The 16,953-nt window shown below is 36.6% G+C and overlaps 1 protein-coding gene across 12 annotated transcripts in view; it reads left to right on the top strand.

Moving 5' to 3' along the window:
• mef2aa (myocyte enhancer factor 2aa) overlaps nt 1–13,464 on the top strand; it is a 118,111-nt gene extending 104,647 nt beyond the window's left edge. For 5 of the 12 annotated variants that reach the window (XM_073849946.1, XM_073849944.1, XM_073849950.1 and 2 more), the window contains 5 exons: nt 4,629–4,816; nt 8,341–8,367; nt 11,075–11,201; nt 11,428–11,551; nt 12,626–13,464. In XM_073849946.1, the coding sequence (XP_073706047.1) occupies nt 4,629–4,816; nt 8,341–8,367; nt 11,075–11,201; nt 11,428–11,551; nt 12,626–12,965 (806 nt within the window). In that variant the 3' untranslated portion in view covers nt 12,966–13,464. The remainder of the gene's footprint in view (nt 1–4,628; nt 4,817–8,340; nt 8,368–11,074; nt 11,202–11,427; nt 11,552–12,625) is intronic. The other 7 variants (XM_073849951.1, XM_073849953.1, XM_073849949.1 and 4 more) reach the window with 5 other exon arrangements.
• The last annotated feature ends 3,489 nt before the right edge of the window (nt 13,465–16,953 follow it).

The following is a 16,953-nucleotide window of genomic DNA, read 5'->3' as shown; positions in this document are numbered from 1 at the left end:
AAAATACGAATTGGATTTTTTTTTTTCTTTTTGGCATCAACAGTTGGAACTCTTTTCCCAGCTCACATTGTTCCTGTGCACGATTTCCAGAGCCAAAACAATATGGCTGCACCCGTTAAAGAGGTACTGTTCAGCCTCATTAATTAAGACTATAATTAGAATTTGGACTCTGTTCCTCTTAATCTATTAGGGAGGCGAAGCTTTGATTCTGAAATCCATTAGTCTTTTCTCATTCATGCATACTTTGGCCCTTTGAAGACACTACGTTGCTCAAGGTAATGATGACTTATAAATGCTTAGGACTTCTATCAAAACAGCCTTGCTTTGAAAAGAAACAAATTATTTGTTTTGTCGAAAGCGGGTCATTATGTAACCACACTCCCATAGGATCATGCATTACTCAGAGCTGAGCGAGAGACTTATTTTTCGAGGGTGAGCAGCATTGTTTAAGACAGAGATGTAATAAGGCATTACTCTTCTGTATTTGGTGTTCATTTAGGAATTGTGACGCAGGGTTCGGTATGAGAGGATTCAATGTGCGACTTACATAGACATGGTGTTTGAAGAGCGCGAGGGGTGGGGACGCTGGTTACAGCTCAGAATCAGAGCAGCTTATGTCTCAGTAGGGCCTCAGTTACACATTCCGCCTTTCGAGAACAGGCGCCTTTTTCAGAAATTGGGAGCATTTCAACGTAATGATATCATCCTCCCTTCTTTTGATCATTATCAGAGTAATGCACTGCCGCTGTGCTTTTTTACAGTAATTACAAGACATTTTCCTCCCTCTCACTACAGGTTCACACACTCCAGACTAGTGCTCACATTCATCTTATATTTCCTGTCAATTGAATAAACATTTACAGTGCTAGTCAAAAATGAAGATACACCTATTTACATTTTATCAGTAGTGTTTTCTGTTTTTAGTCATCAAAGTTTGGGATTAAGATTTGGAGTCTTTTATGCTCATCAAGGCTGCGTTTATTTGATTAAAAATACAGGAAAAACAGTAATATTCTTAAATATTTTTGCTATTTAAAATAGTGGTTTTCTATTTTAACATACTTTAAAATAGAATTTATTCCTGTGATGCAAAGCTGAATTAGTGCCTTCAGAAATGATTCTAATATGCTGATTTATATCAAATGTTTGGAAACAGTTGTGCTGCTGTGATACTTTTATCAGGATTCTTTGAATAAAATGTTAAAAAGAACAGCATTTATTCAAAATAGAAATATTTTCTAACAATATACGCTACAGTTCAAAATAATTTTGAGGTCAGTAAATTGTAATTCTTTATTTTTGAAAGAAATTAATGCTTTTATCCAGCAAGGGTGTGTTAAATTAATAAAAAGTGATATTTATATTGTTAGAATAGATTTATATTTTGAATAAATGCTGTTCATTTTAGCTTTTTATTCATCAAAGAATTTTGAAAAAGTATATTAGTATGTAAGTATATTAAAAGTACATTATAAAAAGCATATTAGAATGATTTTTGAAGGATCATGTGACCCTAAAGATGAAAATGGCTGATGAAAATTCAGTGCTGCTTCACAGAAATAAATTATATTTTAAAGTAAATTAAAATAGAAAACTGTTCTTTTAAATTGCAAAAATATTTTTAATTTTTGATCAAATAAATGGAACTTTGCACAAGAAACTTCTTGTGTATGCTGAGTTCTAAGATTTTATAATATAGATACTATAGTTGTACAATAAATGTAAAAGTATTGTTTTTAGTTAAAAAATAAATAAACTAATGCACTTATATTGTTAGAAAAGATTTCTATTTTGAATAAATGCTGTTCATTTTAGCTTTTTATTCATAAAATATAGCACAGGTTCCAAAATATTGAATAAAATAACAAAATATATATAATAAACTATTTGGCAGCACAACTGTTGCTAACATAGATACTTCTAATAATAAATCAGCATATTAGAATGATTTCTGAAGGATCGTGTGACGCTAAAGATTGAAGAAATGGCCGATGAAAATTCAGTGCTGCGTCACAAAAATAAATTTTATTTTAAAGTATATTAAAATAGAAAATTGTTTTTAAATTTCAATAATATTTCATGATATTACTTTTTTTTCTTAATTTTTTATCAAATAAATGGAACTTTGCATAAGAAACTTCTTTTAAAAACATTAAAAACATTAAAAATCTTACTGATACAAAAGTTTTGAACGGCAGTGTAATATTCTAATATTGTATAATATAGTTACAATGTAAAAGTATTGTTATTAATTAAAAAAAATAAACTAATGCACTTATGTTGTTTGAAAATATTTCTATTTTGAATAAATGCTGTTTATTTTATAATTTTATTCATCAAAGAATTCTGAAAAAGTATCACAGGTTCTAAAAAGAAAATTTGGCAGCTGTGCTTTTTTACAGTAAAATATTAAAAATTCAAATATCCGAAATTCAAATGCGCTGTGGGTGTAAATCAAATTATGCAGTTCAATTATTTATTAGGGTAAATATATCCGGACATATGTGACCCTAGATCACAAAAGCAGACATAAGAGTACATTTTTCTATTAGCTTTTCCATGAGCTTTCCATTAATGTATGGTTTGTTAGGATAGGACAATATTTGGCCAAGATATATCTGAGAGTGCAAAGTAAAGTCTAAATATTAAGAAAATTGCCTTTGTTGTCCAGCAATGCATATAAGTTTTCATATATTTGCAGAAGTAAATGTACAAAATATCTTCATGAAACATGACCTTTACTTAATATCCTAATGATTTTTGGCAAAAAAATTGATAATTCTCCCCCATACAATGTATTATTGGCTATTGCTACAAATATACCTGTGCTACTTATGACTGGTTTTGTGGTTCAGGGTCACATATTATATGTTGCTATTCGTCCTTGTGTATGCATTATATATTTCTACTTCCACTTGTGTTGAATTATTCCTCATTTACTGTGTCACTTTGAATTAAAGCATCTGCAAAATGAATAAATGCTAATGTTCTACTTGCCAAGTTTCATGAAAGGTATTTATTATTCTCAGACAACTGATGAAACATCCGATATAGTCCTCAAGTTTTTAATTACAGCCCACAAAAAGTTTGCTTTTGTTTGTTAGGTATTCATTGCGTTTTGGAAGTGAATCTAAGCTGAGAATCACTTACAATCTCAACGTTGTCTCAACAACATTGTGAGTAGTAAACTTGCACATACATATTATGTGTGGGTGACTCTAGTTGAATTCTTGCTTGGATCATTTCCTGAACCCACTTATTTTGATTGTTTCCTGCCTATAGATATAGCCCAGAAATAAAAAGCATATATTAAAATTCGAGCTGTGAGCATTACGTACTGTATATGTGTCGCTCTCAGCAGAGGCGTGTTTTAACGGAGACACAGTAAGTGCATGTCTCTGCTCTCTGTCTCTCTGATGATGGCCTTCTCTCTCGCTGTCCCACAGGAAATGAGCCTTGGGTGGGGGGTAGAAAAAGCCCCATGACTAACATTTAATCAGGCTCCTGTTATGGAGAAAAACACATGGAAATGACATTGCACTTTGGTGTATGCCCAGTTTAAAGCAAAATGAATTAAAATAGACCTTTTTCTGAAAACCAAAATACCTCGCACTTATTTGCCTGATGGTTGTTGTTGAGTTGCTCAGCATTTTTCATACTGACGAGAGAAAACGGAGACCTTAGGGGAGATTGTGCTTTTGGGTTTGAACGCCGGCCAATTGTAATTCCTGTGTTTGTCTTTGGAGGTTACACATTGTGTGGGTAAATGACCCATGATTGTTAGAGAATTTTTCAGATGGTTGTGTGAAGGAACTTGCTAACAATGTGGGCCAGCAGATGGTAGAAAGACATCTTTGTAAACTCTGACGTTCACATGAAACCAGAAACCCGCAATATATATAGTATAGGGGTGTGAGGTCAGTCAGGTGCAGACTTGATGGATTAGCCTGTTCGTTCTCGTGTGATGACATCATTCGCACACAAACTTTTCAGGATTCGTTGTTGACGTTCCGCAGACCAATGCTTGGTTCCTCTCATTGTGTTTTTTGGGTCATTACAGCATGTGCTAACATTTACCATGCAAATTTTGAATGGATACCGTTTGCTCTAGATTCAGCAGGAGAAAGTTCGCAATAAAAGTAGCAACTAGAAACTAGGAATGGCAAAGTACAGCAGATGTAAACATACCATTGACACCCCACCAAAGTTTTTAGATTTCTTCTCCAAAATGGCACTTTAATTGCCTTTGATAGCAGTGAATGGCTGCACTCAGTTGTAATGACTTTAGCCATTCCTTCTTAAAGAGCTCAAGTCACACTACATTTGTTAAACTGAATTGCTTTCCTCATCCTGGGACACACAAAGACAGCTTTGACGCCATTGTACACCAACAGAACCAAAGGCTCATCAATTTCAAAATTTATGTTTTATTTTCGTCAATGTGTGGGATAATTACCAGAGTCTTATTAGAACTTTCCCAGAGGGCCGGGAACACTTAACGTTGCGTGCTATGAGATGCTACGACTGCAGCTGGGAAATGGCATGTCGTCCGATCGACTGATGGCTGTTGGGGATTGGTCGATTAGAGCACAATCCCATGATGCTTTCCGCCCGTATGTGTGTCTCAGCAGGAAACGGCTTCGTTAACCCGAGGGGCTCGCCGGGGCTTCTGGGTACACCCAGCGGGAACGGGCTTGGTAAAGTCATGCCTGCGAAGTCACCGCCGCCACCGGGGGGCAACATGGGCATCGGTAGCCGCAAGCCAGACTTGAGAGTCGTCATCCCCCCATCCAGCAAGGGCATGATGCCACCCCTGGTGAGTATGGAAGAATTGATTGTTCACGCACACAACCACAAGATTGTTGCTTCAGCACATGCAAAGGTTTAAGTGAAGTTAAACTAAAATAGTTTCACTTGCACAACTAGCAGAGCAGTGGAGCGAAATATCCGAAATCCAGGTACCCTCACTCGTTCTATTATTCATTTAGAAATTAGAGGGCCTCTCAAATGATTATAATTAAGGTGCAGAGAGCTCTGGCCACATTCGGCACCTGAGGCTACACCCGGCTGTCAGCCTCATTAATCACTTAAATATAAAATGGAAAGCAGAAAAAGGGAATATTATTATTATTATGTTTAAATATGGTCAATAATTGGTTCATTTCAACTGTAGAAGCCGCTCATTGCGTGTACAGAATCTTTCACTGAGGTTATGCAGGGCTCTCTTAGCTCAGCGTAAATATACATATGCATGCAAGTGTATGGAATACCACGCCAGCATCTGGAAGCGGTACAGTTTCTTACCCGCCATGAATCAAAACAAATCCCACATGCCAAGCTCGTGGCATCTGAAGTCATCAGTAGTAAGAAGCCCAGAGGATTATTCATTTGTGTATATATTTGCATATATGGCGAGTGTCCTTTTGAGTGTGTGTGTGTGTGTGTGTGTGTGTGTGTGTGTGTGTGAATGAACCGCCTCAGACAGACAGACTAAGGCAGGCCCTGTGAGTGTGCCTGCAGACAGGCTGTCATTAGAACATAATGGTATTAAATTAATCACATCGCAGTGTGACAGAGTGGGGATGAAGGCTTAATCAGAAGCCCAGAGTGTGAGCCAGATAATATCTTGTCGCCCTTGTCGTGTCTCCCCACTGTTATTGATTGAGTGCTGGTATTAAGACAGCACTGGCCCGGCACTACTGAGAAGAAAGCGCAACGTCCTTAATACTGTACAAGTCCATACTGTCAGCTGGCTTTGAACAAAGGGATGTATGCACATGATAAGAGAGACGAGAATTGTGTGGATAGTTCAGCCAAAAATGAAAATTCTGTCATTAATTACTCACCCTCAAGTTGTTCCAAATCCATAAGACCTTTGTTCATCTTTGGGACGCAAATGAAGATGCTTTTGTTGAAATCCGAGAGCTTTCTGACCCTGCGTAGACAGCAATGCAACGATCATGTACAAGGCCCGGAAAGGTAGTAAGGACATTGTTAAAATAGTAAAATAGAAAAAAAACTGGAATATCACATAAAACATTTGCGAATAAGCACTGTTTCCATCCAACTAGTCAAAGAGAACAAAATCATCACGTCTTGATAAACTGGCACTAAATATGACTAAGAAAAGTAGCCACTGAATATAACATATTTTTAATATGTTTTAAATTGTTTGCCCCTCAGAGCGAGCATACAAAACACAATAAACGTGGTCACTTGGAGGAATTTATTCGCAAAATGCATTTACATCTCCTTTTATTCGCATTAACCCTTTTTTGCACAATTCAAAAACCGCCTCAAGCAAGCGTATAAACGTTTTTGCGTTTATTTTGCCGTTTCAGTCACTCGTTTCTGATGCGATACTTAAAAATGTGCATAAAAACAGGGTGATGGAAACAGATCTAGTGGTTCAACCTTGATGTTATGAAGCTAAGAGAATACTTTTTGTATGCAAAGAAAACAAAAGTAACAACTTTATTCAACAATTTATTTTCTTCCATGGCAGTCTCCGCCATGCATTCACTGCGTACCACTTTGAAGGCTGATAAAAAGTCATTATTTTTGTTTTCTTTCCGCAAAAAAGTTCTCTCATAGCTTCATGACATGCGGTTGAACCACTGATGTCACATAGACTATTTCAATGATGTCCTTACTACCTTTCTGAACTACGTGGTAGTTGTGTTGCTATCTATGTAGGGTCAAAAAGCTCTCAGATGGCATCAAAAATATCTTAATGTGTGTTTCTAAAGATGTATGAAGGTCTTACAGGTTTGGAACAACATGAGGGTGAGTATTTAATAACAGAATTTTCATTTTTGGGTGAACTATCCCTTTAACACCCCGCAATTCTCATTTGGGCTGAAAGTATAACACAGAACTTTCAAGTACTGAATGAGAATATACATAGAGAGAAACTGTGGATCACAGTGTTGTCTAGCACTATCAAACTTAGAAAAAAACAACGACAACAACAGACAGGTAGTCTATTATCACCCATCTATTTCTTCAACTTTTAATTACCAGAGAGAAAGAGAGTAGTTGCAAAAAAAAAAAAAAAAAAAAAAAAAATATATATATATATATATATATATAGTTGCAATTTGCAATTTAGATTTATATTACTATTCTAAATAATAAAATATATAATAATAAAAAATTCTAAATAAATATTTTTTAAATGTATTGTTAAATTAAAACTAAATATTATTACATACAAGTTAAAATTAAAATTCTGTCATTAATTCGCACTCAGACCTGTAAGATTTTCGGAAAACACAAATTAGGATATTTTTGATAAAATCCGACAACTTTCTAATCCTGCATAAACAGCAAGGGTCCTACAGCGGTCAAGACACAGAAATGTAGTAAGGACACTGTTGAAATAGTTCATGTGACATCAGTGGCTTAACCGTAGTTGTACGAAGCTACGAGAATAATTTTCATGTGCAAAAAATTACTTTATTCAACAATTCTTCATTATTTTCCCAAGAGGTATTTTTATAAGTTCATAAAATTACGGTTGAACCACTGAAGTCACATGGAATATTTTGCAGATGTTCTAGGTACCTTTCAGGACCTTGACTGTGATAGGACCCTTGCTATCTATGGAGGGTCAGAAAGCTCTTGGATTTCATCAGAAATATCTTAATTTATGTTCCGAAGATGAACAAAGGTCTTAAGGGTTTGGAACAGCACGAGGGTGAGTAATTAATGACAGAATTGTAATTTTTGGGTGAACTAACCCTTTAAATGTATTCATTAATTCTACTTTTTTCTACCTCTCATTTAGCCTAGTGTTTACTGTTTCCCTCTTGCAAATAATCAATTAAGGCAAGAGGAGGATTCTGCCAATGGATGCAAAGTGATTGATGGAGCTATTGGGCACACAAGCTCATGTATGGATGAGTGTCTGAGGTGAAAGGTTAAGAACATCCTAGCTGTGAGGTCAAGCTCCTCAGTGATTTTCTCCCCCCTCTAGCCTCACTATTATTCTCTCCTACTCCACTGCTACTCTTCCTTTGTTCAGGATTTTGCACTGGAAGTCATCTTGCATTTACCTAATTGCTGTGTCGGACAAACCACATGGCCATGAGGCAATGAAAACGTTGTGTATTTAGTGCCAACAAATTTGACTTTTCATTTGAATTTGACTCGGAATTTGAATTTCCAGTTTTATTGCAAGTAACCTGAGGCAGTGTTCGGTTCACGCTTCAGTCTGTGAATTTGAATAAGTTAGTTTAAAGACACGTCCAGGTGAGAACGGTGGCTTGACCCTGCTGAGCTATAGGTGTACCACCTGGCTCTTTACTGACAGCGTTGTTTGCTCTTTTCTGTTGGAAGCAGTCGGAGGAAGAAGAGATGGAGTTGGTGAGTTTCACAGAATGCCTCGAGAAAGCTGATAAGCTTTCAGCTTGGTTTGAAAATCACCACACTCAGCTTAGAGAAATGACTCCACTGCTTGAGATGAAGATCGACTAAACCCAACATGAACTGATTGAACTCATGAGTGTTGTGTGGATGTCTGGTCTGCGTTGTGTGTGACTCACACTGCATGTTCTGAGCCTTTTTAAGGAAGTTTATAGACCCACAGTATGTTCAGAAATGTATGTGTATGTGTTTGGGCTAAAGGAAGAGTGCTGTGGGTGTTTTCGAAGAAAGGAGAATGATGAATCCATAAAATCCCCTAAGATGCAGTCATCAGTAATTATTTAATATTTCCCTGCTATTAGTTTTAATATCGAAGCATGGATCAATCAAAGCAAACGGTCAAAATGTTAAGAAACACAATCCACATAAAACATATTATTGCAGTCGACATATTTGAGCATCACCCAAATTCTTATTCTCTTGTGTATCTTGTTTTTTGGCCTGGGCTGTGATTGCTTTACTTATGATGATGTCGGTTCCATGGGGTTGAGGCCAAAATGATGTCATCAGCTGAGGAGAACGCCAAATGCTGTCAGAGAATATTTTCACTAGCAAGAAGAAACTAATGCGAATGCATTTTACATTACTGAAACAAATCCAGGGTTAAATAAGCACTGATATCACTGTCATTATGAAGCACTTCAAGTAAACATCTTTAGTAATATATTTTTTTAACTATTTACATTTATTTCAAGAAACTGTATGTGATGTCCCTCTTAAACTCAATGTAGACTGAATATTGAGAAAAAAATGCTTTGAAATTTAAGTTTGAACTTCTTTCTGAGAGCGAAAGTGTGTACCTGGTGTTCCCTACATTTTAGGGAGTAAATGTGTGTGTGCGCATAAGTGTGTGTGTTTGTCTGTGTTTGTGTGTGCACTGCATGTACACACGTTTGGCTTGGGGTGACTATGTAATTTCACTGCATGCTGATAACACATTTGCGGATTCAGTAAATAAACTTGGATCTCTTTAATATCAGGAATATTAATATCACTTCTTTCTCCTGAACAGCAGTGACATTAAATAGAGAGCAATTTAAGATGTTTCCTCAAGTCTACTGCCTTTCATTTTCTCTGGAGAAAAAGACTAAATTTATCTCGCATCTCTCCAGAGTTTTAAAAGAGACCACAACTGTGCTCCGATTTATCAAGATATTTAAGTCTAAAATCTAAACACTTTTTTAATATGAGCTTAAATATTTCTCAGCAAATTCTACCACGTAATTGTATAGCTTTTACTCTGTGGCAATAATTGTGTATTTATTTTTATTTCTCCTAAGGCATTTTAGTATAACATCTTCGACTTGATTTCTAAACTGACATGTCCAATAAGTCCCAGAGCTTTGAATAAGCAAGCTCTGAGCAATTTTTTACCATGGAAACTGTTCGGACAGGAAAAAGTTAAATTTTTGAACGTTTGAACATTCAGAACATTTTTTAGACTCTGGAAATAATCAGATGTCCCTTGTAAGAGTTTCGTAGGTATTTTGTTTTCGTGTGTATAAATGTGTTTGTGGGTTTGCCGATATACAGTGCCATTCAAAAGTTTGGGATCTGTAAGATTTTTAATGTTTTCAAAAGAAGTCTCTTATGCTCTTTGAAGTTCCATTTATTTAATCAAAAATGCAGAAAAACTAATATTATGAAATTTTATTGCAATTTATTTCTGTGATCCAAAGCTGAATTTTCATCAGCCATTACTCCAGTTTTCAGTGCCACACGATCCTTCAGAAATGATTCTATTATGCTGATTTATTATCAATGTTGGAAACAGTTGTGCTGCTTAATATTTTTTTTGGAACCTGTTATACTTTTTTCTTTGATTCTTTGATGAAAAAAAGTTAAAAAGAACAGCATTTATTCAAAATAGCAATCTTTTCTGACAGTGTAAGTCTTTACAATAACGGTAGTGTATATAGTTACAAAAGATTTATATTTTAAATAAATGCTGTTCTTTGTAATGTTTTATTTATCAAAAAAATCCAGAAAAAAATGTATATATATATATATATATATTATGCAGCACTGAAGGATCATGTGACACTAAAGACTGGAGTAATGATGCTGAAGATTCAGCTTTGATTCACAGGAATAAAATCAATTTTTAAGTATATTAAAATAGAAAACTGTTATTTTAAATTGCATTAATATTTCACAATATTACAATTTTTTTCTGTATTTTTAATCCCTAAAAACGCAGGCTCGATGAGCAGAAAAGACCAATTTTAAAACATTACAAATATTCCTGATCCCAAACTTTTGAACAGCAGTGTATGTAGTTATATCCATGTGGTTAAGAGTAGATTATTCCATAGCAAAAATAGCAGTGACCTTGTATACACCATATAGAGTTTATAAGCCATTCTGTAGTGTCTTATATTTTATATTTTCTTATATTCTTTTTGTATATTATCGTCCGGGGGTTCTGAATTAAAGCTGTTTAACTGACAGCAACCTGCAAAACAATTTGATTTCTAACTAGAATGAATCTGCAGTGCCTCTTATTGGTGCAAAATGGTATTACCACAAAATTTCCACCAAATCACACTTTTTTGATGACAGTGCTTTACATGGCTGGGTAGAGTATGCATGTATGTCTATGATGGCATTTCTGTCTCATTAATTTTATGTATTTGGCCCTTTGTAGAACACCCAGAGGATAAGCAGTTCCCAGTCGACCCAGCCTCTGGCCACACCGGTGGTCTCCGTCACCACCCCGAGTCTGCCACCACAAGGCCTGGTCTACTCAGGCATGCCCACTGCCTACAACTCTGGTGAGTATAAAAAGTAATTCTTTGCTTTGTAATGTATGCATTCATTCATGGTTTGATTTAATTTATTTTTCTCTGAGTGGCTTATTGAAAAAAAAAAAAGGAAGACACTACAATTCATGACATCATCCGGCTCTGAGCTCAATGCATAGCAAAAATACTTGAAGCGCTTGAGTGCAGAGGTGTTTGAGTGACTCATAAACTCTGTTGTTGTGTTGTTTTGCTCTAGAATACTCCCTGAGCAGTGCTGAGCTCTCCTCTCTGCAAGGCTTTGGCTCTCCAGGGCTCTCTATAGGCTCAATGTCGGCATGGCAACAGCATCAACTGGGCCAGGCAGCTCTCAGCTCGCTGGTGTGAGTAACATAGATGTGCGCAGTCACACACAAGCACACGCACATGCAGGTTTGAAGAACACAAACTAATGTGGCCAGGCATGGGGTCAAGTGCATTCTTAGTTGCCATATGGTTTTTTTCTCCTATAATTGTTTTTATTTTCTAGAAAGTGTAATGGAAGGATGGATTGATGTTCAGGCCATATTGCACTCTAAAAATAAAAATAAAAGAATATATTCAGTGAGAAAATATTCTTTTTGCGACATGGAAGCTCTAATATTACACATTTGACCTATTCAAACCGATTTTAGATCTATTTTTCAATTTAGATTTTTTGTGTAAGTATTTTTTATTAGTTTTGAATTACACAATCAAACCAACAAAACAACAAGAAAATAATAAAATACATTAAATAATAATAATAACAAAAGTAAAAAAAAAAAAAAGATTTTAAGATTTCAATCAGGGCATATTCAATTAAAATTTGTAATGATTAAAAACATAATACCTTTATTCAGATAGATGGATGGATGATTGGATATATTTATGGAAAGTTGAATAGATAGAAATATAGATAGATGAGTGGATAGATGGATAGATAGATAGATGAATGGATGATTCGATAGATAGATAGATAGATAGATAGATAGATAGATAGATAGATAGATAGATAGATAGATAGATAGATAGATAGATAGATATCAACTGAACTATAGAGGAATATACATTTACATAAGTATATGTTTGTAAGAGTGCATGACATAGGCAGAAAAAAAAACAGACTAAAAAAACTAAAATGTTATGTTTCCAGAGCCTGTGAATGAAAGCTTTTATTTAAACGCAGTGGTTGTGCCATCAAAACATTAGTGAACAGTTTTCGTCACATTCTGCCAGGCATGCTCTAATTAGATACCACCCTCTAAAATGATTCAGGTGCTGTTATTGCTGCAAGCACCATCGAGTAAACAGATGGAGGGTGGGATATTATTACTGGACTATGTGGGTCTCGGTGTTAGCGTCACATACTGTAGTAGCTGCTGAGTTTAGTAGTTTTCTGCACTTGTACTAATTTTTCATTTCCTCTCTTTGTTCAGAGGTGGCGGTCACTTACCTCAGGGCTCGAATCTCTCCATCAACACCAGCCACAATATCAACATCAAATCCGAGCCCATCTCTCCTCCACGCGAGCGCATCACCTCGTCCGGCTTTCCACCCCAGCAGCAGCAGCAGCCTCCATCCGGCCGTCCCGACATGGGCCGCTCGCCCGTCGACAGCCTCAGCTCCTCCTGCTCCTCCTACGACGGAAGCGATCGAGAGGATCACCGGCCCGATTTCCACTCCCCGCTCGGCCTGGGGCGACCCCCGGCCGCAGGGGCCGAGGAAAGGGAGAGCCCCACGGTCAAGCGCATGCGCATGGACACCTGGGTGACATAAAGCTGTCCAGAGCCTGACGGCCAGTCAGTCACGCGCAGGGCTGGGCAGGGGGAAGGGGAGAGAGAGAGGAGTGACAGCAGGGAGGGTCATTATTGTTATTATTCTATTGTTATAATTTAACGTCATTTCACTTTTTTTGTAAGTAGGTGGACGGGGAAAGAAATCGAAAATGTCCTGACATATCGAAATCAAGCAGATGAGTGGAGAGAGAGGGAGAGAGAGAGAGAGAGAGAGAGAGGAAATCTCAAGTCAAGCAGTCAGAATGAACGGTGTACTCAAACAAACAGGTGTTATCAGGTACTTGATGCAAATTGCATTGTGTGAGAGTCCAATGTATGAAAAAACATTTTCGATTTTTGTCGTCACTGGTGCAGTTTGACACTCGTAGCTGTTTTCGCTGTTGATTTTGCAAACAATCAAAGAAAGTTTAGGGGTGGCTTTCTGTCCGAAGGCTCTTGCCTGCTGGGCTCATGTATTAAACAATCTGTATCTGCACTCACCCTTATATGAAGTATGTCACTTATTAATTTATTTAAAGGTATTTGATGATAGATTTGGATCAGTTTTACGGGGGAAGGCTTGAATCTAAAATGAGATCACATTTTACCTCAGTTCAGACATTAAGTGAAAGAAATGAAAATGTCTCTAAATTAATAGTAATAATAATAAGCGCTGATTAAATTTTTAACAAGCGGGAAGAAAAGAAGAGGTAGCCCAGTCGATTTAGAGAAGATAGCAAGTCATTGTACATTCATGCAGCTCCAACAACTCAATGGTAACGCAAGCCAAAGCCTCTATGTAATTTTGTCGTACTGTAGGTTGGGAATTTTCAGCATTTCTCTCTCGATGTTTGTTTCATATTAGTTCTGTCATAGTGTGCGTTGTTACAAACATTGGAAAACGATTAACATGCAAAGCAGATCTTGAAACGATATCTAAAGCCATGAACACTTGCTGTTCTGTTTGTAAATTAAAGATTTGAGCCAAACCTTTTTCTTTTTTTTGTTATGTACATAGCGACTTTAATATATATCACTTTTGGTGTAAGTACGTATGTATTGTACCTTCACCAGATTCAAGAAAAAAGTATATTTTTGTGGATTACTGCCAAGTTTACAAGGCGAGATCCTTATTAAGTAGAGTATTCACTGGTTAATATTTACTATTTTGTTAACTATACTGTACTTTCTTCAAATCTGACTATTATTGGTAATAATCAAAGTGTTTTTTTCTTTTTTTCGTTCTTTTCCAAGAAGGTCGTTTTTGGGTCGTTTACCCTTTAATGGTGGTGAATGTCTGTCCATAAGAAATTGTAACAACAGAGCTGTATGATTCAAGCTCAGCTGTCTTTATTTTGTTTTGTAAAGATACTCGTCATGCTAAGAAGAAGAAAAAAACAACTATGGTTGCATTTCTTACAACTGTTTTGTGAGGGATTAGCCTGCAGCTGCTGAATACACTGCCTACTTTAACCCATCACGGCTTAGATGCACTATTCATCGATATCCAAGACTTCTTTGGAATTGTCTTTACAGACATTCCCCCAATTTCGTTCAACCAAATCCCTCGTATATTGTAAATACCATAACCCCAATACATACATGGCATACTATGTACAGAACACCTTTCCAGTTATTTTGTGAATTGGCTCATCCACAGATCCAAATGTAAAGGAGACACCTTAAAGAGGCATCCGTTCTGTATTGCTGGACACGAGGGGGCGCTGTAGCTCTCTCCGCCGTCGCGTTTCGCTCTCTGTGTGCATATCTCTTCATGCGTGGCTGTTTGTTTGTGCGGCACAAACGTCTGGTAGCAGTGTCCTCCGGCTTGCATCACACCTCACTGCCCCTCAGGTGGCAAAGCGTCAGGGGATTCAGCAGCTAAAGATGGAAATACTAGACAATGCAAACTGACTCGGACATGATCTCTCTACTGGATTGCACAAAAAAGTTTGTATGTTCGAGTTTGCCATCGGACGCTTTCCTCTTTAGATGTGTTATGTATTCGGTCAGTGTGCACTTACCTCCCTGCCCTCTTGAGCACCACAGCAACTGGCAATAAGCTGATATTAATCTATGCAGTCCCCAACCCACACATAGCCAGAAACACGAAGCATTCACATTAAAAGGGATAGTTCACCCAAATATGACAATCCTGTCACCCTCAAGTTGTTTCAAACCTGACATTTTGTAGAATGTGTGTAACCAAACACACATTCATATGGCTTTTTCACTTTTGGACGAACTTTTCCTTTATTAGGCTAATACTAAAAAAAATGTATAAATTGAGAGAAAAAATTTAAATCATGCATATTATACGATCACATGTCCATTAATTACACAATGTTGCCTAGTTCATGAATAAAGTGCTCTTTACTGAGCAGGTGAGGAAACGACTGTTAACCTTTTGTCCTTAAGTGCTTGCATATTAAAGAGATAGTTCAGTCAAAAATGAAAATTCGTTCTAAACTTGTATGGGTTTATTTCATTTTTGGAACACAAACGATGTTTTTACAATTCATTTTTGGTGAACTATCCTTTCACGGTTACGTATAAAGGCACACTGACTAAATATGAGAACCACAAGAGCCATGCGAACATGCTTTAGGTATAGCTTTAGATTTAATCTCAGATGTACAAGCTTTGTTGTCTCAGCTGAATTGAACCACCCGTTAGAAAGTTTTACGATGTCTGTCGAAATCATTTAGAGTTGGTCGCAATCAAAGCTTTTCAGGGTAGACAAGCAATAATGCCAGCCCAGTGTTACGAAAGCACTGTTGGTTCAAACCATGCAGGATTTTCCAACTGCAATGAATGCACACACAAACGCTCAACATTAGTGCTTGATTAGGAATCAGGGAGTTTCTCTGTTACATGCACAATTAGAGCCTTATTCCAAAGAGTTGCTGGTGTTCGGAATCAAATACGATATCACTCATCGCATTTTGACTTCATCAAAACAAAATCGCCCTTAGAAGTGCACGTGAGAAATACATAAGAGATCTGAAGAGAGGAGGCCGTTCCTTTTGGCGCGGAGTGCTGTGTCACAAACTGTTGAATGTGAAAGGAAGGGATAAAGAGGAAACAACAATTGTTTGTTGCGTACTTTCTTCACTTTGCTGTGCAAGAGTACACTGCTTTGCTTTATGGCTTTTTCTAAATCAGAATTATGTATTTGGTAATTGTTTGTAGTTACTAGTTCACTTCAAGAAGCTGTTTGCGGTTTGGACGCTCAAACCGTTTGGCGGCACAAGCTGGACTTTGTTGCCATAACTGAAACAAGATGTTTCAAAAAAGGAGAAAAAAAAAGACAACAAAAAAAGAGTAAAACATGAGAGAGAACTTTAAGTTAATCTGCATTATATTTCCCTTGAATGTGTTGTTTTATCTTCATTATACAATAAATATTCTAGTGAACTTTTTATTGAATGACTAAGATATTATGCTAGAGATTGTTGTACAAATTTGTATTCTGCATTCACTAAAGTAAAGATATTGGCTTTTATTGTGTAACATAGGTTCTCTCGCTTATTCTGTGCAAACTGAAGTGAACAGTTCTCTGAATTTGAGTAGACTTTGTCCACATGTGAAGTCCCAAACATTAGAATCTGTCCGCTTTATTAAAAACCTCATTGTACCCTCAAATACTCACTCGATGTGCCTTCATACTGCATCTCTGAGAGACACACAGTCAGTGCACATGGAACTTCAGAAGGAAGATGTGGTTTATACTTTACCCATAGTTTAGGGGTTTATTAAACATACAGACCAGAAAATGGTCATTTGAACAAGAACAGATATTTAAAATTCATTTTATACACTTATGAAGTCATGGAATAGCTCTAAGTTTATGGGAACAGACTAAAACAACCTGGTGTAGGTTTACATATGGGTCAGTGACAAATAAAAATGCCAAAAAGAAAATCGACAGTTTAAAACTTATGCCAACTTGATTAAATAAATGTATACATACATATATAAAATTGAGA

Source organism: Garra rufa, chromosome 11 (genome assembly GCF_049309525.1).
Source record: "Garra rufa chromosome 11, GarRuf1.0, whole genome shotgun sequence".
Taxonomy (NCBI): domain Eukaryota; kingdom Metazoa; phylum Chordata; class Actinopteri; order Cypriniformes; family Cyprinidae; genus Garra; species Garra rufa.
The sequence above is the reverse complement of the archived record's forward strand: the minus strand, read 5'-3'. Positions and strand labels throughout refer to the sequence as shown.